This window comes from Pecten maximus, chromosome 9 (genome assembly GCF_902652985.1).
Source record: "Pecten maximus chromosome 9, xPecMax1.1, whole genome shotgun sequence".
NCBI classification, from domain to species: Eukaryota; Metazoa; Mollusca; class Bivalvia; order Pectinida; family Pectinidae; genus Pecten; species Pecten maximus.
In genome coordinates, this window is record NC_047023.1 from 32,941,654 (window position 1) to 32,965,281 (window position 23,628).

At 37.3% G+C, this 23,628-nt stretch overlaps 1 protein-coding gene across 1 annotated transcript in view; it reads right to left on the reverse strand.

The window, feature by feature from the left end:
• Positions 1-23,628, reverse strand: part of LOC117333968 (CWF19-like protein 2) — a 33,005-nt gene that overhangs the window by 302 nt on the left and 9,075 nt on the right. Inside the window, exons 12-18 of the mRNA XM_033893389.1 lie at positions 22,891-23,005; positions 22,306-22,394; positions 21,199-21,315; positions 18,080-18,235; positions 17,297-17,377; positions 16,800-16,901; positions 3-208 (exon numbers count right to left, since the gene is read on the reverse strand). Of these exons, the coding sequence (XP_033749280.1) occupies positions 62-208; positions 16,800-16,901; positions 17,297-17,377; positions 18,080-18,235; positions 21,199-21,315; positions 22,306-22,394; positions 22,891-23,005 (807 nt within the window). The 3' untranslated portion in view covers positions 3-61. The remainder of the gene's footprint in view (positions 1-2; positions 209-16,799; positions 16,902-17,296; positions 17,378-18,079; positions 18,236-21,198; positions 21,316-22,305; positions 22,395-22,890; positions 23,006-23,628) is intronic.

The following is a 23,628-nucleotide window of genomic DNA, read 5'->3' on the forward strand; positions in this document are numbered from 1 at the left end:
ATCACCTACTAGCTGATAATATCCAGAACACAATCCTACATAGTCTATCTCTTCTTTTTCACTAATCCTGATGTAGATCTTGAGTCCAATCATGCGGTTTCCACCACTCGGAAAACTGTAAAACTTTCTTTCTCTGGTCATCAAAGTTTTCTTTTTGATCTTTTCTCCATATTCTTGGTTCGACATCCAGCATCCCTCCTATGATCTCCTGGAATCAAATAAATGATGTTGTAACAGACGCACTATAGGGTTATAGACGCACCATAGGGCTACAGATGCACCATAGGGTTATAGACGCACCATAGGGCTACAGACGCACCATAGGGTACAGACGCACCATAGGGTTATAGACGCACCATAGGGTTATAGACGCACCATAGGGTACAGACGCACCATAGGGTTATAGACGCACCATAGGGTTATAGACGCACCATAGGGTTATAGACGCACCATAGGGTACAGATGCACCATAGGGTTATAGACGCACCATAGGGTACAGACGCACTATAGGGTTATAGACGCACCATAGGGTACAGATGCACCATAGGGTTATAGACGCACCATAGGGTTATAGACGCACCATAGGGTTACAGACGCACCATAGGGTTATAGACGCACCATAGGGCTACAGACGCACCATAGTGTTACAGACGCACCATAGGGTTACAGATTCACCATAGGGTAAATGTAACAGACGCACCATAGGGTTACAGACGCAACGTAGGGTTATAGACGCACCATAGGGTTACAGACGCACCATAGGGTTAACAGTCAGTTTGTCCACTGTTTCAATTGAGATTGAGATTAATGAAACTGAAAAAGGTTTTTTAAAATTTGTATGTCCCCATGACAATAGTTCTTAGCGAAGTCTAAATGAGACCAATCCAAATTCAGTGTAGACAGAAATAGACAATATTGCACATGGTGACCTGTATTTCACAAACCGGCACTTAATAAACAGATGACCTTTATATATCGGTACACAGTAACATTGGGAACCTAAACAGATGACCTTTATATATCGGTACATACACAGTAACATTGGGAACCTAAACAGATGGCCTTTATATATCGGTACATACACAGTAACATAGGGGAACCTAAACAGATGACCTTTATATATCGGTACATACACAGTAACATTGGGAACCTAAACAGATGACCTTTATATATCGGTACATACACAGTAACATTGGGAACCTAAACAGATGACCTTTATATATCGGTACATACACAGTAACATTGGGAACCTAAACAGATGGCCTTTATATATCGGTACATACACAGTAACATTGGGAACCTAAACAGATGACCTTTATATATCGGTACATACACAGTAACATTGGGAACCTAAACAGATGACCTTTATATATCGGTACACAGTAACATTGGGAACCTAAACAGATGGCCTTTATATATCGGTACATACACAGTAACATTGGGAACCTAAACAGATGGCCTTTATATATCGGTACATACACAGTAACATTGGGAACCTAAACAGATGGCCTTTATATATCGGTACATACACAGTAACATTGGGAACCTAAACAGATGGCCTTTATATATCGGTACATACACAGTAACATTGGGAACCTAAACAGATGACCTTTATATATCGGTACATACACAGTAACATTGGGAACCTAAACAGATGGCCTTTATATATCGGTACATACACAGTAACATTGGGAACCTAAACAGATGACCTTTATATATCGGTACATACACAGTAACATTGGGAACCTAAACAGATGACCTTTATATATCGGTACATACACAGTAACATTGGGAACCTAAACAGATGGCCTTTATATATCGGTACATACACAGTAACATTGGGAACCTAAACAGATGGCCTTTATATATCGGTACATACACAGTAACATTGGGAACCTAAACAGATGACCTTTATATATCGGTACATACACAGTAACATTGGGAACCTAAACAGATGACCTTTATATATCGGTACATACACAGTAACATTGGGAACCTAAACAGATGACCTTTATATATCGGTACATACACAGTAACATTGGGAACCTAAACAGATGGCCTTTATATATCGGTACACAGTAACATTGGGAACCTAAACAGATGGCCTTTATATATCGGTACATACACAGTAACATTGGGAACCTAAACAGATGACCTTTATATATCGGTACATACACAGTAACATTGGGAACCTAAACAGATGACCTTTATATATCGGTACATACACAGTAACATTGGGAACCTAAACAGATGGCCTTTATATATCGGTACATACACAGTAACATTGGGAACCTAAACAGATGACCTTTATATATCGGTACATACACAGTAACATTGGGAACCTAAACAGATGGCCTTTATATATCGGTACATACACAGTAACATTGGGAACCTAAACAGATGACCTTTATATATCGGTACATACACAGTAACATTGGGAACCTAAACAGATGACCTTTATATATCGGTACATACACAGTAACATTGGGAACCTAAACAGATGGCCTTTATATATCGGTACATACACAGTAACATTGGGAACCTAAACAGATGGCCTTTATATATCGGTACATACACAGTAACATTGGGAACCTAAACAGATGACCTTTATATATCGGTACACAGTAACATTGGGAACCTAAACAGATGGCCTTTATATATCGGTACACAGTAACATTGGGAACCTAAACAGATGGCCTTTATATATCGGTACATACACAGTAACATTGGGAACCTAAACAGATGGCCTTTATATATCGGTACATACACAGTAACATTGGGAACCTAAACAGATGGCCTTTATATATCGGTACATACACAGTAACATTGGGAACCTAAACAGATGGCCTTTATATATCGGTACATACACAGTAACATTGGGAACCTAAACAGATGACCTTTATATATCGGTACACAGTAACATTGGGAACCTAAACAGATGGCCTTTATATATCGGTACATACACAGTAACATTGGGAACCTAAACAGATGGCCTTTATATATCGGTACATACACAGTAACATTGGGAACCTAAACAGATGACCTTTATATATCGGTACATACACAGTAACATTGGGAACCTAAACAGATGACCTTTATATATCGGTACATACAGTAACATTGGGAACCTAAACAGATGACCTTTATATATCGGTACATACACAGTAACATTGGGAACCTAAACAGATGACCTTTATATATCGGTACATACACAGTAACATTGGGAACCTAAACAGATGGCCTTTATATATCGGTACATACACAGTAACATTGGGAACCTAAACAGATGACCTTTATATATCGGTACACAGTAACATTGGGAACCTAAACAGATGGCCTTTATATATCGGTACATACACAGTAACATTGGGAACCTAAACAGATGGCCTTTATATATCGGTACATACACAGTAACATTGGGAACCTAAACAGATGGCCTTTATATATCGGTACATACACAGTAACATTGGGAACCTAAACAGATGGCCTTTATATATCGGTACACAGTAACATTGGGAACCTAAACAGATGGCCTTTATATATCGGTACATACACAGTAACATTGGGAACCTAAACAGATGGCCTTTATATATCGGTACACAGTAACATTGGGAACCTAAACAGATGGCCTTTATATATCGGTACATACACAGTAACATTGGGAACCTAAACAGATGGCCTTTATATATCGGTACATACACAGTAACATTGGGAACCTAAACAGATGACCTTTATATATCGGTACATACACAGTAACATTGGGAACCTAAACAGATGGCCTTTATATATCGGTACATACACAGTAACATTGGGAATCTAAACAGATGGCCTTTATATATCGGTACATACACAGTAACATTGGGAACCTAAACAGATGGCCTTTATATATCGGTACATACACAGTAACATTGGGAACCTAAACAGATGGCCTTTATATATCGGTACATACACAGTAACATTGGGAACCTAAACAGATGGCCTTTATATATCGGTACATACACAGTAACATTGGGAACCTAAACAGATGGCCTTTATATATCGGTACATACACAGTAACATTGGGAATCTAAACAGATGGCCTTTATATATCGGTACATACACAGTAACATTGGGAACCTAAACAGATGACCTTTATATATCGGTACATACACAGTAACATTGGGAACCTAAACAGATGGCCTTTATATATCGGTACATACACAGTAACATTGGGAACCTAAACAGATGACCTTTATATATCGGTACATACACAGTAACATTGGGAACCTAAACAGATGACCTTTATATATCGGTACATACACAGTAACATTGGGAACCTAAACAGATGGCCTTTATATATCGGTACATACACAGTAACATTGGGAACCTAAACAGATGGCCTTTATATATCGGTACATACACAGTAACATTGGGAACCTAAACAGATGACCTTTATATATCGGTACATACACAGTAACATTGGGAACCTAAACAGATGACCTTTATATATCGGTACATACACAGTAACATTGGGAACCTAAACAGATGACCTTTATATATCGGTACATACACAGTAACATTGGGAATCTAAACAGATGGCCTTTATATATCGGTACATACACAGTAACATTGGGAACCTAAACAGATGGCCTTTATATATCGGTACATACACAGTAACATTGGGAACCTAAACAGATGACCTTTATATATCGGTACATACACAGTAACATTGGGAACCTAAACAGATGGCCTTTATATATCGGTACATACACAGTAACATTGGGAACCTAAACAGATGGCCTTTATATATCGGTACATACACAGTAACATTGGGAACCTAAACAGATGACCTTTATATATCGGTACATACACAGTAACATTGGGAACCTAAACAGATGGCCTTTATATATCGGTACATACACAGTAACATTGGGAACCTAAACAGATGACCTTTATATATCGGTACATACACAGTAACATTGGGAACCTAAACAGATGCACCTTTATATATCGGTACATACACAGTAACACTGGGAACCTAAACAGATGGCCTTTATATATCGGTACATACACAGTAACATTGGGAACCTAAACAGATGGCCTTTATATATCGGTACATACACAGTAACATTGGGAACCTAAACAGATGGCCTTTATATATCGGTACATACACAGTAACATTGGGAACCTAAACAGATGGCCTTTATATATCGGTACATACACAGTAACATTGGGAACCTAAACAGATGGCCTTTATATATCGGTACATACACAGTAACATTGGGAACCTAAACAGATGGCCTTTATATATCGGTACATACACAGTAACATTGGGAACCTAAACAGATGGCCTTTATATATCGGTACATACACAGTAACATTGGGAACCTAAACAGATGGCCTTTATATATCGGTACATACACAGTAACATTGGGAACCTAAACAGATGGCCTTTATATATCGGTACATACACAGTAACATTGGGAACCTAAACAGATGGCCTTTATATATCGGTACATACACAGTAACATTGGGAACCTAAACAGATGGCCTTTATATATCGGTACATACACAGTAACATTGGGAACCTAAACAGATGACCTTTATATATCGGTACATACACAGTAACATTGGGAACCTAAACAGATGACCTTTATATATCGGTACACAGTAACATTGGGAACCTAAACAGATGACCTTTATATATCGGTACATACACAGTAACATTGGGAACCTAAACAGATGGACCTTTATATATCGGTACATACACAGTAACATTGGGAACCTAAACAGATGGCCTTTATATATCGGTACATACACAGTAACATTGGGAACCTAAACAGATGGCCTTTATATATCGGTACACAGTAACATTGGGAACCTAAACAGATGGCCTTTATATATCGGTACACAGTAACATTGGGAACCTAAACAGATGGCCTTTATATATCGGTACATACACAGTAACATTGGGAACCTAAACAGATGGCCTTTATATATCGGTACATACACAGTAACATTGGGAACCTAAACAGATGGCCTTTATATATCGGTACATACACAGTAACATTGGGAACCTAAACAGATGGCCTTTATATATCGGTACATACACAGTAACATTGGGAACCTAAACAGATGGCCTTTATATATCGGTACATACACAGTAACATTGGGAACCTAAACAGATGGCCTTTATATATCGGTACATACACAGTAACATTGGGAACCTAAACAGATGGCCTTTATATATCGGTACATACACAGTAACATTGGGAACCTAAACAGATGACCTTTATATATCGGTACATACACAGTAACATTGGGAACCTAAACAGATGGCCTTTATATATCGGTACATACACAGTAACATTGGGAACCTAAACAGATGGCCTTTATATATCGGTACATACACAGTAACATTGGGAACCTAAACAGATGGCCTTTATATATCGGTACATACACAGTAACATTGGGAACCTAAACAGATGGCCTTTATATATCGGTACATACACAGTAACATTGGGAACCTAAACAGATGGCCTTTATATATCGGTACATACACAGTAACATTGGGAACCTAAACAGATGACCTTTATATATCGGTACATACACAGTAACATTGGGAACCTAAACAGATGACCTTTATATATCGGTACACAGTAACATTGGGAACCTAAACAGATGACCTTTATATATCGGTACATACACAGTAACATTGGGAACCTAAACAGATGGCCTTTATATATCGGTACATACACAGTAACATTGGGAACCTAAACAGATGGCCTTTATATATCGGTACATACACAGTAACATTGGGAACCTAAACAGATGACCTTTATATATCGGTACATACACAGTAACATTGGGAACCTAAACAGATGGCCTTTATATATCGGTACATACACAGTAACATTGGGAACCTAAACAGATGGCCTTTATATATCGGTACATACACAGTAACATTGGGAACCTAAACAGATGACCTTTATATATCGGTACATACACAGTAACATTGGGAACCTAAACAGATGGCCTTTATATATCGGTACATACACAGTAACATTGGGAACCTAAACAGATGGCCTTTATATATCGGTACATACACAGTAACATTGGGAACCTAAACAGATGGCCTTTATATATCGGTACACAGTAACATTGGGAACCTAAACAGATGGCCTTTATATATCGGTACATACACAGTAACATTGGGAACCTAAACAGATGGCCTTTATATATCGGTACATACACAGTAACATTGGGAACCTAAACAGATGGCCTTTATATATCGGTACATACACAGTAACATTGGGAACCTAAACAGATGACCTTTATATATCGGTACATACACAGTAACATTGGGAACCTAAACAGATGGCCTTTATATATCGGTACATACACAGTAACATTGGGAACCTAAACAGATGGCCTTTATATATCGGTACATACACAGTAACATTGGGAACCTAAACAGATGGCCTTTATATATCGGTACATACACAGTAACATTGGGAACCTAAACAGATGACCTTTATATATCGGTACACAGTAACATTGGGAACCTAAACAGATGGCCTTTATATATCGGTACATACACAGTAACATTGGGAACCTAAACAGATGACCTTTATATATCGGTACATACACAGTAACATTGGGAACCTAAACAGATGGCCTTTATATATCGGTACATACACAGTAACATTGGGAACCTAAACAGATGGCCTTTATATATCGGTACATACACAGTAACATTGGGAACCTAAACAGATGGCCTTTATATATCGGTACATACACAGTAACATTGGGAACCTAAACAGATGGCCTTTATATATCGGTACATACACAGTAACATTGGGAACCTAAACAGATGGCCTTTATATATCGGTACATACACAGTAACATTGGGAACCTAAACAGATGGCCTTTATATATCGGTACATACACAGTAACATTGGGAACCTAAACAGATGGCCTTTATATATCGGTACATACACAGTAACATTGGGAACCTAAACAGATGGCCTTTATATATCGGTACATACACAGTAACATTGGGAACCTAAACAGATGGCCTTTATATATCGGTACATACACAGTAACATTGGGAACCTAAACAGATGGCCTTTATATATCGGTACATACACAGTAACATTGGGAACCTAAACAGATGGCCTTTATATATCGGTACATACACAGTAACATTGGGAACCTAAACAGATGGCCTTTATATATCGGTACATACACAGTAACATTGGGAACCTAAACAGATGGCCTTTATATATCGGTACATACACAGTAACATTGGGAACCTAAACAGATGGCCTTTATATATCGGTACATACACAGTAACATTGGGAACCTAAACAGATGGCCTTTATATATCGGTACATACACAGTAACATTGGGAACCTAAACAGATGGCCTTTATATATCGGTACATACACAGTAACATTGGGAACCTAAACAGATGGCCTTTATATATCGGTACATACACAGTAACATTGGGAACCTAAACAGATGGCCTTTATATATCGGTACATACACAGTAACATTGGGAACCTAAACAGATGGACCTTTATATATCGGTACATACACAGTAACATTGGGAACCTAAACAGATGGCCTTTATATATCGGTACATACACAGTAACATTGGGAACCTAAACAGATGGCCTTTATATATCGGTACATACACAGTAACATTGGGAACCTAAACAGATGGCCTTTATATATCGGTACATACACAGTAACATTGGGAACCTAAACAGATGGCCTTTATATATCGGTACATACACAGTAACATTGGGAACCTAAACAGATGGCCTTTATATATCGGTACATACACAGTAACATTGGGAACCTAAACAGATGGCCTTTATATATCGGTACATACACAGTAACATTGGGAATCTAAACAGATGGCCTTTATATATCGGTACATACACAGTAACATTGGGAACCTAAACAGATGACCTTTATATATCGGTACATACACAGTAACATTGGGAACCTAAACAGATGGCCTTTATATATCGGTACATACACAGTAACATTGGGAACCTAAACAGATGGCCTTTATATATCGGTACATACACAGTAACATTGGGAACCTAAACAGATGGCCTTTATATATCGGTACATACACAGTAACATTGGGAATCTAAACAGATGGCCTTTATATATCGGTACATACACAGTAACATTGGGAACCTAAACAGATGGCCTTTATATATCGGTACATACACAGTAACATTGGGAACCTAAACAGATGGCCTTTATATATCGGTACATACACAGTAACATTGGGAACCTAAACAGATGGCCTTTATATATCGGTACATACAGTAACATTGGGAACCTAAACAGATGGCCTTTATATATCGGTACATACACAGTAACATTGGGAACCTAAACAGATGGCCTTTATATATCGGTACATACACAGTAACATTGGGAACCTAAACAGATGACCTTTATATATCGGTACATACACAGTAACATTGGGAACCTAAACAGATGGCCTTTATATATCGGTACACAGTAACATTGGGAACCTAAACAGATGGCCTTTATATATCGGTACATACACAGTAACATTGGGAACCTAAACAGATGGCCTTTATATATCGGTACATACACAGTAACATTGGGAACCTAAACAGATGGCCTTTATATATCGGTACATACACAGTAACATTGGGAACCTAAACAGATGGCCTTTATATATCGGTACATACAGTAACATTGGGAACCTAAACAGATGGCCTTTATATATCGGTACATACACAGTAACATTGGGAACCTAAACAGATGGCCTTTATATATCGGTACATACACAGTAACATTGGGAACCTAAACAGATGGCCTTTATATATCGGTACATACACAGTAACATTGGGAATCTAAACAGATGGCCTTTATATATCGGTACATACACAGTAACATTGGGAACCTAAACAGATGGCCTTTATATATCGGTACACAGTAACATTGGGAACCTAAACAGATGACCTTTATATATCGGTACATACACAGTAACATTGGGAACCTAAACAGATGGCCTTTATATATCGGTACATACACAGTAACATTGGGAACCTAAACAGATGGCCTTTATATATCGGTACATACACAGTAACATTGGGAACCTAAACAGATGGCCTTTATATATCGGTACATACACAGTAACATTGGGAACCTAAACAGATGGCCTTTATATATCGGTACATACACAGTAACATTGGGAACCTAAACAGATGGACCTTTATATATCGGTACATACACAGTAACATTGGGAACCTAAACAGATGACCTTTATATATCGGTACATACACAGTAACATTGGGAACCTAAACAGATGACCTTTATATATCGGTACATACACAGTAACATTGGGAACCTAAACAGATGGCCTTTATATATCGGTACATACACAGTAACATTGGGAACCTAAACAGATGACCTTTATATATCGGTACATACACAGTAACATTGGGAACCTAAACAGATGACCTTTATATATCGGTACATACACAGTAACATTGGGAACCTAAACAGATGACCTTTATATATCGGTACATACACAGTAACATTGGGAACCTAAACAGATGGCCTTTATATATCGGTACATACACAGTAACATTGGGAACCTAAACAGATGGACCTTTATATATCGGTACATACACAGTAACATTGGGAATCTAAACAGATGGCCTTTATATATCGGTACATACACAGTAACATTGGGAACCTAAACAGATGGACCTTTATATATCGGTACATACACAGTAACATTGGGAACCTAAACAGATGGCCTTTATATATCGGTACATACACAGTAACATTGGGAACCTAAACAGATGGCCTTTATATATCGGTACATACACAGTAACATTGGGAACCTAAACAGATGGCCTTTATATATCGGTACATACACAGTAACATTGGGAATCTAAACAGATGGCCTTTATATATCGGTACATACACAGTAACATTGGGAACCTAAACAGATGGCCTTTATATATCGGTACATACACAGTAACATTGGGAACCTAAACAGATGACCTTTATATATCGGTACATACACAGTAACATTGGGAACCTAAACAGATGGACCTTTATATATCGGTACATACACAGTAACATTGGGAACCTAAACAGCTGGCCTTTATATATCGGTACATACACAGTAACATTGGGAACCTAAACAGATGACCTTTATATATCGGTACATACACAGTAACATTGGGAACCTAAACAGATGGCCTTTATATATCGGTACATACACAGTAACATTGGGAACCTAAACAGATGACCTTTATATATCGGTACATACACAGTAACATTGGGAACCTAAACAGATGGCCTTTATATATCGGTACATACACAGTAACATTGGGAACCTAAACAGATGGCCTTTATATATCGGTACATACACAGTAACATTGGGAACCTAAACAGATGGCCTTTATATATCGGTACATACACAGTAACATTGGGAACCTAAACAGATGGCCTTTATATATCGGTACATACACAGTAACATTGGGAACCTAAACAGATGGCCTTTATATATCGGTACATACACAGTAACATTGGGAACCTAAACAGATGGCCTTTATATATCGGTACATACACAGTAACATTGGGAACCTAAACAGATGGCCTTTATATATCGGTACATACACAGTAACATTGGGAACCTAAACAGATGGCCTTTATATATCGGTACATACACAGTAACATTGGGAACCTAAACAGATGGCCTTTATATATCGGTACATACACAGTAACATTGGGAACCTAAACAGATGACCTTTATATATCGGTACATACACAGTAACATTGGGAATCTAAACAGATGGCCTTTATATATCGGTACATACACAGTAACATTGGGAACCTAAACAGATGGCCTTTATATATCGGTACATACACAGTAACATTGGGAACCTAAACAGATGGACTTTATATATCGGTACATACACAGTAACATTGGGAACCTAAACAGATGACCTTTATATATCGGTACACAGTAACATTGGGAACCTAAACAGATGACCTTTATATATCGGTACATACACAGTAACATTGGGAACCTAAACAGATGGCCTTTATATATCGGTACATACACAGTAACATTGGGAACCTAAACAGATGACCTTTATATATCGGTACATACACAGTAACATTGGGAACCTAAACAGATGGCCTTTATATATCGGTACATACACAGTAACATTGGGAACCTAAACAGATGGCCTTTATATATCGGTACATACACAGTAACATTGGGAATCTAAACAGATGGCCTTTATATATCGGTACATACACAGTAACATTGGGAATCTAAACAGATGACCTTTATATATCGGTACATACACAGTAACATTGGGAACCTAAACAGATGGCCTTTATATATCGGTACATACACAGTAACATTGGGAACCTAAACAGATGGCCTTTATATATCGGTACATACACAGTAACATTGGGAACCTAAACAGATGACCTTTATATATCGGTACATACACAGTAACATTGGGAACCTAAACAGATGGCCTTTATATATCGGTACATACACAGTAACATTGGGAACCTAAACAGATGGCCTTTATATATCGGTACATACACAGTAACATTGGGAACCTAAACAGATGGCCTTTATATATCGGTACATACACAGTAACATTGGGAACCTAAACAGATGGCCTTTATATATCGGTACATACACAGTAACATTGGGAACCTAAACAGATGGCCTTTATATATCGGTACATACACAGTAACATTGGGGACCTAAACAGATGGACCTTTATATATCGGTACATACACAGTAACATTGGGAACCTAAACAGATGGCCTTTATATATCGGTACATACACAGTAACATTGGGAACCTAAACAGATGACCTTTATATATCGGTACACAGTAACATTGGGAACCTAAACAGATGGCCTTTATATATCGGTACATACACAGTAACATTGGGAACCTAAACAGATGGCCTTTATATATCGGTACATACACAGTAACATTGGGAACCTAAACAGATGGCCTTTATATATCGGTACATACACAGTAACATTGGGAATCTAAACAGATGGCCTTTATATATCGGTACATACACAGTAACATTGGGAACCTAAACAGATGGACCTTTATATATCGGTACATACACAGTAACATTGGGAACCTAAACAGATGACCTTTATATATCGGTACATACACAGTAACATTGGGAACCTAAACAGATGGCCTTTATATATCGGTACATACACAGTAACATTGGGAACCTAAACAGATGGCCTTTATATATCGGTACATACACAGTAACATTGGGAACCTAAACAGATGGACCTTTATATATCGGTACATACACAGTAACATTGGGAACCTAAACAGATGGCCTTTATATATCGGTACATACACAGTAACATTGGGAATCTAAACAGATGGCCTTTATATATCGGTACATACACAGTAACATTGGGAACCTAAACAGATGGACCTTTATATATCGGTACATACACAGTAACATTGGGAACCTAAACAGATGGACCTTTATATATCGGTACATACACAGTAACATTGGGAACCTAAACAGATGGCCTTTATATATCGGTACATACACAGTAACATTGGGAACCTAAACAGATGGCCTTTATATATCGGTACACACAGTAACATTGGGAACCTAAACAGATGACCTTTATATATCGGTACATACACAGTAACATTGGGAACCTAAACAGATGGCCTTTATATATCGGTACATACACAGTAACATTGGGAACCTAAACAGATGGCCTTTATATATCGGTACATACACAGTAACATTGGGAACCTAAACAGATGACCTTTATATATCGGTACACACAGTAACATTGGGAACCTAAACAGATGGACCTTTATATATCGGTACATACACAGTAACATTGGGAACCTAAACAGATGGCCTTTATATATCGGTACATACACAGTAACATTGGGAACCTAAACAGATGGCCTTTATATATCGGTACACAGTAACATTGGGAACCTAAACAGATGGCCTTTATATATCGGTACATACACAGTAACATTGGGAACCTAAACAGATGACCTTTATATATCGGTACATACACAGTAACATTGGGAACCTAAACAGATGGCCTTTATATATCGGTACATACACAGTAACATTGGGAACCTAAACAGATGGCCTTTATATATCGGTACATACACAGTAACATTGGGAACCTAAACAGATGGCCTTTATATATCGGTACATACACAGTAACATTGGGAACCTAAACAGATGGCCTTTATATATCGGTACATACACAGTAACATTGGGAACCTAAACAGATGACCTTTATATATCGGTACACAGTAACATTGGGAACCTAAACAGATGACCTTTATATATCGGTACACAGTAACATTGGGAACCTAAACAGATGACCTTTATATATCGGTACATACACAGTAACATTGGGAACCTAAACAGATGACCTTTATATATCGGTACACAGTAACATTGGGAACCTAAACAGATGACCTTTATATATCGGTACATACAGTAACATTGGGAACCTAAACAGATGACCTTTATATATCGGTACATACACAGTAACATTGGGAACCTAAACAGATGACCTTTATATATCGGTACATACACAGTAACATTGGGAACCTAAACAGATGGCCTTTATATATCGGTACATACACAGTAACATTGGGAACCTAAACAGATGACCTTTATATATCGGTACATACACAGTAACATTGGGAACCTAAACAGATGGCCTTTATATATCGGTACATACACAGTAACATTGGGAACCTAAACAGATGACCTTTATATATCGGTACACAGTAACATTGGGAACCTAAACAGATGACCTTTATATATCGGTACATACACAGTAACATTGGGAACCTAAACAGATGGCCTTTATATATCGGTACATACACAGTAACATTGGGAACCTAAACAGATGGCCTTTATATATCGGTACATACACAGTAACATTGGGAACCTAAACAGATGGCCTTTATATATCGGTACATACACAGTAACATTGGGAACCTAAACAGATGGCCTTTATATATCGGTACATACACAGTAACATTGGGAACCTAAACAGATGACCTTTATATATCGGTACATACACAGTAACATTGGGAACCTAAACAGATGGACCTTTATATATCGGTACATACACAGTAACATTGGGAACCTAAACAGATGGACCTTTATATATCGGTACATACACAGTAACATTGGGAACCTAAACAGATGACCTTTATATATCGGTACATACACAGTAACATTGGGAACCTAAACAGATGACCTTTATATATCGGTACATACACAGTAACATTGGGAACCTAAACAGATGACCTTTATATATCGGTACATACACAGTAACATTGGGAACCTAAACAGATGGCCTTTATATATCGGTACATACACAGTAACATTGGGAACCTAAACAGATGGCCTTTATATATCGGTACATACACAGTAACATTGGGAACCTAAACAGATGGCCTTTATATATCGGTACACAGTAACATTGGGAACCTAAACAGATGGCCTTTATATATCGGTACATACACAGTAACATTGGGAACCTAAACAGATGGCCTTTATATATCGGTACATACACAGTAACATTGGGAACCTAAACAGATGACCTTTATATATCGGTACATACACAGTAACATTGGGAACCTAAACAGATGGCCTTTATATATCGGTACATACACAGTAACATTGGGAACCTAAACAGATGGCCTTTATATATCGGTACATACACAGTAACATTGGGAACCTAAACAGATGACCTTTATATATCGGTACACAGTAACATTGGGAACCTAAACAGATGGCCTTTATATATCGGTACATACACAGTAACATTGGGAACCTAAACAGATGACCTTTATATATCGGTACATACACAGTAACATTGGGAACCTAAACAGATGACCTTTATATATCGGTACATACACAGTAACATTGGGAACCTAAACAGATGGCCTTTATATATCGGTACACAGTAACATTGGGAACCTAAACAGATGACCTTTATATATCGGTACACAGTAACATTGGGAACCTAAACAGATGGCCTTTATATATCGGTACACAGTAACATTGGGAACCTAAACAGATGACCTTTATATATCGGTACATACACAGTAACATTGGGAACCTAAACAGATGACCTTTATATATCGGTACATACACAGTAACATTGGGAACCTAAACAGATGACCTTTATATATCGGTACATACACAGTAACATTGGGAACCTAAACAGATGACCTTTATATATCGGTACATACACAGTAACATTGGGAACCTAAACAGATGGCCTTTATATATCGGTACATACACAGTAACATTGGGAACCTAAACAGATGGCCTTTATATATCGGTACACAGTAACATTGGGAACCTAAACAGATGGCCTTTATATATCGGTACATACACAGTAACATTGGGAACCTAAACAGATTACCTTGAGTTCCAGTTGATCTTTATACTGAGGTCTATACAGATTATCAGTTTTTCAGTTTACATTGGAAAAAGATGTTTATGTTACCATGAAGTTCATATTCAATGGATTGTGTTATATTGCATGTGGAACAAAACAGGTGGCCTTTATACACAGGTTTTTGTAGTACGCATGCATATGGCCTATAAGAAGTTTGAGTGTATTGGACAATAGATACCATTCAAGGAATATGTAGGTAACTTAGTCTATTGTCACCTAAATATAGGGCTAATTAGGATGTAAAAAGAGATTATGAAACTCACCTTCCCAAAATACCTAGGGAAAACATTCTCGTCTTCAATAACATGGGCAAATCCACCTTGTAGGCCAAAGTCCACACTGAAAAACGGGAATCCTTTTGGTACCTGGGAAACAAATCAACAATTATAAAGATCGAAGAGACCAAGGTCTTATTTCATTGATACAAACTGTTGGGCCAATCATATCACTTTCTATCCTTACCAATGTCTGATTTTATTGATACAAACTTTGACCAATCATATCCATCGTTACAAATCGGCTCTTGTTTAATTAGTTTCTTAATTCTTATTGAAGCAAAATTGAAAATATTGAAGGTATTTGTTATAACTTGACCTGTAATGAAGTTTTTAATATCAAGAAAATGTATAAAACGTTTGTAGGAATGTTAAAGTAAAGTCTGCTGACAACAATCTAAAAGAAATTTATCTAATGGGTTCTATGTCCACTACTACGCCCTTTTTAGCCTTTCAGCTGACAAGTAGAAACAGAATCAACTTACAGCCCTTCTTATGCTCTTCTGGCTAAGATCTACAACCTTCTTGTTCTGTGACCATTCTGTCTCTGAGTCCTGGATAGCTTTCTGTAAGATAATGAAACAAATCAACATACTCTTTTTTGATATGTACTTTAGCTAAAATGTGATAGTTTGCATCTACCTGTACACTTGTTATGCTATCTTCACCATATCTGATTAAAACTTGATAGGTTTTGCTGAAAATTTATTGAGTCTGAGTTGCTTCCTGATATAATACACTGTATCATGAATTTGCAAAGTCACCATTAATTACGATTGTAAGAAATCTTTTAACTAACTGTAGCATTCTAGGGAAATACATTTGATAAATTTAAGGTTTTACAGTAACAAAATATGAATCCATCCATTGAAATAGATAGGTGCTAGGTCGCCAGTCTACTGTTGCAGTTATACAATAAATATATATCTATACCTTGAAATAGACAGGTGCTAGGTCACCAGTCTACTATGGCAGTTATACAATAAATATATATCTATACCTTGAAATAGATAGGTGCTAGGTCGCCAGTCTACTGTGGCAGTTATACAATAAATATATATCTATACCTTGAAATAGACAGGTGCTAGGTCGCCAGTCTACTGTGGCAGTTATACAATAAATATATATCTCTACCTTGAAATAGACATGTGCTAGGTCGCCAGTCTACTGTGGCAGTTATACAATAAATATATATCTCTACCTTGAAATAGACAGGTGCTAGGTCGCCAGTCTACTGTTGCAGTTATACAATAAATATATATCTCTACCTTGAAATAGATAGGTGCTAGGTCGCCAGTCTCCCTTGGCATCGGTACACATTCGAGATGCATGTGGGGGAAATATTTCAGACCCATACTTGTCTCCATAAACATCACATCCAGATCCATGCTCTCAAACATCTTTGTCAAAGTCTTCCTGAATAGCTAAAACAAGATAAACAGAAAAACTTAAAATTCTCGAGAGGGTCACAAATACTAAACTGTATTGTTGTCAGAGTCACAAATACTAAACTGTATTGTTGTCAGAGTCACAAATACTAAACTGTATTGTTGTCAGGGTCACAAATACTAAACTGTATTGTTGTCAGAGTCACAAATACTAAACTGTATTGTTGTCAAGGTCACAAATACTTAACTGTATTATTGTCAGTGTCACACATACTAAACTGTATTGTTGTCAAGGTCACAAATACTAAACTGTATTGTTGTCAGAGTCACAAATACTAAACTGTATTGTTGTCGGGGTCACAAATACTTCACTGTATTGTTGTCAGGGTCACAAATACTTAACTGTACTGTTGTCAGGGTCAAAAATACTTCACTGTATTGTTGTCAGGGTCACAAATACTAAACTGCATTGTTGTCAGGGTCAAAAATACTTCACTGTATTGTTGTCAGGGTCAAAAATACTTCACTGTATTGTTAAATACTAAACTGTATTGATGTCAGGGTCACACATACTTAACTGTACTGATGTCAGGGTCACACATACTAAACTGTATTGTTGTCAGGGTCAAAAATACTTCACTGTATTGTTGTCAGGGTCAAAAATACTTCACTGTATTGTTAAATACTAAACTGTACTGATGTCAGAGTCACAAATACTAAACTGTATTGTTAAATACTAAACTGTACTGATGTCAGAGTCACAAATACTAAACTGTATTGTTGTCGGGGTCATAAATACTGAACTGTACTGTTGTCAGGGTCAAAAATACTTCACTGTATTGTTGTCAGGGTCACAAATACTAAACTGCATTGTTGTCAGGGTCAAAAATACTTCACTGTGTATTGTTGTCAGGGTCATAAATACTTAACTGTACTGTTGTCAGGGTCACAAATACTAAACTGTATTGTTGTCAGGGTCATAAATATTTAACTGTACTGTTGTCAGGGTCACAAATACTAAACTGCATTGTTGTCAGGGTCAAAAATACTTCACTGTGTATTGTTGTCAGGGTCACAAATACTAAACTGTACTGTTGTCAGGGTCACAAATACTAAACTGTATTGTTGTCAGGGTCACAAATACTAAACTGTACTGTTGTCAGGGTCACAAATACTAAACTGTATTGTTGTCAGGGTCACAGATACTTAACTGTACTGTAGTCAGGGTCACAAATACTTAGCTGTACTGTAGTCAGGGTCACAAATACTAAACTGTACTGTTAAATACGTAACTGTATTGTTGTCAAGGTCAAATATACTTAACTTTATTATTGTCAGGGTCAGAAATACTAAACTGTACTGTTAAATACTTATCTGTATTGTTGTCAGGGTCAAAAATACTTAACTTTATTATTGTCAGGGTCAAATATACTAAACTGTATTATTGTCAGGGTCAAAAATTAACTGTACTGTTAAATACTTAACTGTATTGTTGTCAGGGTCAAAAATACTAAACTGTATTGTTGTCAAGGTCACAAATACTAAACTGTATTGTTGTCAAGGTCACAAATACTTAACTGTATTGTTGTCAAGGTCACAAATACTAAACTGTATTGTTGTCAAGGTCACAAATACTAAGCTGTATTGTTGTCAGGGTCAAATATACTAAACTGTATTGTTGTCAGGGTCACAAATACTAAACTGTATTGTTGTCAAGGTCACAAATACTAAACTATATTGTTGTCAGGGTCACAAATACTAAACTGTACTGTTGTCAGGGTCACAAATACTTAACTGTACTGTTGTCAGGGTCACAAATACTAAACTGTATTGTTGTCAGGGTCAAAAATACTTAACTGTATTGTTGTCAGGGTCACAAATACTAAATTGTATTGTTGTCAAGGTCACAAATACTAAGCTGTATTGTTGTCAGGGTCACAAATACTAAACTGTATTGTTGTCAGGGTCAAAAATACTTAACTGTATTGTTGTCAGGGTCACAAATACTTGACTGTATTGTTGTCAGGATCACAAATACTTAAATGTGATGTTGTCAAAGTTACAAATACATAAATTTAATGTTGTTAAGGTCACAAATACTTTATTGTCAAGGTCACAAATATCTATACATGAGAGGTTGTGAAGGTTAGAAATATATAAATTTAATGCTGGCAAGGTCACAAATACATACATGTATATAAGTTTAGTGTTGTCATGGTTACAAACACTGAAATCACAAACATCACAATATAATAAGCAGAAAAGAAACCAAGGTAGGAAAACCTGCATCTTTTATCTGACTTCAATAAGCCTACCCGTGTCTACTGCTGTTTAGTAGAAATGGTAACAGATATTTCATTGTCCTGTGATAAGCTCACCCCCTACTTTAAGTCAAACTTTAGGTATTGGTCTCCCTAGTATGCATATCATAAGATAAATATTAGAAAGATCTAAGCAACAATTGCTGTGCATCATTACTTAGGCTGTATTCATGTATTGTTATAGTGATTTATCGATCACAACAGCAGTCGAAGTGGTAACTTTCCAAACTTTTATTATTTCGTCGACCGGTTTCGTCTTATGTAGGCTTCATCAGGACAAATTTTACAAATATTGGTACCCTATTGTACATGAAATGCGGCTCCCATCCAAGTCTAAAAATAGTATATGATTATGACGTAATTATTTATGACGTTTCTCCCATTATGCCGAGTGCCAGGTCCGCCTTCAAAAGGTCCATTGCCTGGTCCAGGACTTATCGTATTTCTCCTATTGCTCGATCGCCCAGCATACCATTGGGTATCCAGCGGAGAAGTGGAGGACCCTCTACCCACCCGACCAAACGCACAGTGTTGGCTCTATTACCTTCATCCATAAGAGTGATTTTATTTATGAAATAATCTCAAAGTGAAACAATGGCATCAAGTGATATTTAAGTGACTTATTTGAAATCATATCTCTGATCCATGGAGTTGGTAGATTTACTGTATGTATGTTACCTGTAATTCATTCCACACATCTTCATCCATAGCAGTACTGGATGTCACATGTTGCATGGGGACCACCAAACAGTGACCCTCGGTTAACGAACGGTGGTTAGGCATACACAAATATACCTAAAATATCAAATATATAAACAGGCGTACATAGATATACATACATCATTTTCCCTTTTTGCCCGCCCCTCAACAATATACTAGGACATACACCTACAATATACTAGGACATACATCTACAATATACAAGAGGCCCAATGGGCCTGTATCGCTCACCTGGCTCTACAGCAACTTTGAAGTTGATTGAGGTCATTTCTACAGATACTATGCTGATTACCTCTTTATTCAAACATCATAGTAAGCTAGGTTTATTCATATTAATAAATTTTCTTGTCCTTCATTCCAGCATTCTATTGGCCTAATATCAGGTCTCGGAGGCTCTTGGCTATTGCAAAATTATTGTTTACAGATTTAAACCGATTTCACCCCCATGACCTTGAATGTAGGTCAAGGTCATTTATTTGAACAAAGTTGGTAGCCCTTCACCCCAGCATGCTAAAAGCCTAATATCAAGTCCCTGGGCCTCTTGGTTATTAAGGAGAAGTCAATTGAAGATTATAGCCTATTTGAACAATGTGACATTTAGTGACCTTGAATGAAGGTCATTTATTTGAACAAACTTTGTAGCCCTTTACCATAGCATGCTACAGACCCAATACCAAGTCCCTGGGCCTCCTGGTTATTGAGAAGAAGTCTTTTGAAGATTATAGCCTATTTGACCCATGTGACCTTTAGTGAAGGTCAAGGTCATTTATTTGAACAAACTTTGTAGCCCTTCACCCCAGCATGCTACAGGCCCAATATCAAGTCCCTGGGCCTCTTGGTTATTGAGAAGAAGTTGTTTGAATGAAAAAGTTGGTGCCGGACGGCCGGACGGCCGGACGACGGACGCCGCACCACAGCATAAACTCACATGCCCTTCGGGCAGGTGAGCTAACTAGGACACACATCAACAATATTCTAGGACATACATCTACAATATACTAGGACATACATCTACAATATACTAGGACATACATGTGTAATAATATACTAGGACATTCTTCTTACCTTTGTTCCAATTGCAATAATTAGGTGTTTTGGAACACTGCCAAAACAAAACTGACATTTTTCCATAGCTGAAGCCATTTTTCTGTGTTCTGGAAAAAAAAACACGGAAAACTTTACATGATTATCCGCACAAAGTAGAAGATGATCTTCCAGACATGTCATTTGATCATGTAGTAAGCAGTTTCAGTTTTTTATAATATTTCCTCAGGATCACATTAGTAGTTCCTTATAAATTTTATTAGCTTTCCTTAGGTGATTTCAGAGAAATAGAATATATAAAATTTGTTTAGGCAGAGATTGATTTACTGGATGATGAATGCCACAGAGAACAAAACTACCATCAGACAAACGATTCATGCAAATCTATCCAAAATGACACACATTCTTATGAATGCACAAGGAATAAAATCTAAAATGTAATTAGGATAATCGCCAAATCAAAGAGATTGAGCTTAATCTATTTCTGAGGATAAATTGAAAAATATGACTGTTCATGTGTAACAAACACTACACAATATGTGGAGAGGATCACAATCACACCTGTGAGATCTACAAATGTAATAAAGTTGCAAAATGATTCTGTACCTCCAATAGCTAAAGAGCGCTCCTTTTCTTCTGTACGCGAGTCTGACTGCTTCTTTGATGCTCTGGACATGAACATATCATCTAACTGGTACTCATCATCAGTCTTCTCTACGGACTACAGGTAACAAATAACATTGTAACAAATAACATTGTAACAAATAACATTGTAACAAATAACATTGTAACATGGTAATGCATCTTAACAGTAGCACATCCTCAAAAACAACACGGCAAAGACAACAAACCCTCACACAACACATCCTCAAACATGCAACACATCCTCAAACACATCCTCAAACAAAACACATCCTCACTCACAACATATCCTCAAACAAAACACATCCTCACTCACAAAACATCCTCAAACAAAACACATCCTCACTCACAACATATCCTCAAACAAAACACATCCTCACTCACAAAACATCCTCACACACAACACATCCTCACACACAGAACATCCTCACACACAACACATCCTCACACACAACACATCCTCACACACAACACACCCTCACACACAACACATCCTCACTCACAACACATCCTCACACACAGAACATCCTCACTCACAACATATCCTCAAACAAAACACATCCTCAAACACAAAACATCCTCAAACACAACACATCCTCACACACAACACATCCTCACACACAACACATCCTCACTCACAACACATCCTCAAACGAAATACATCCTCACACACAACACATCCTCACACACAACACATCCTCA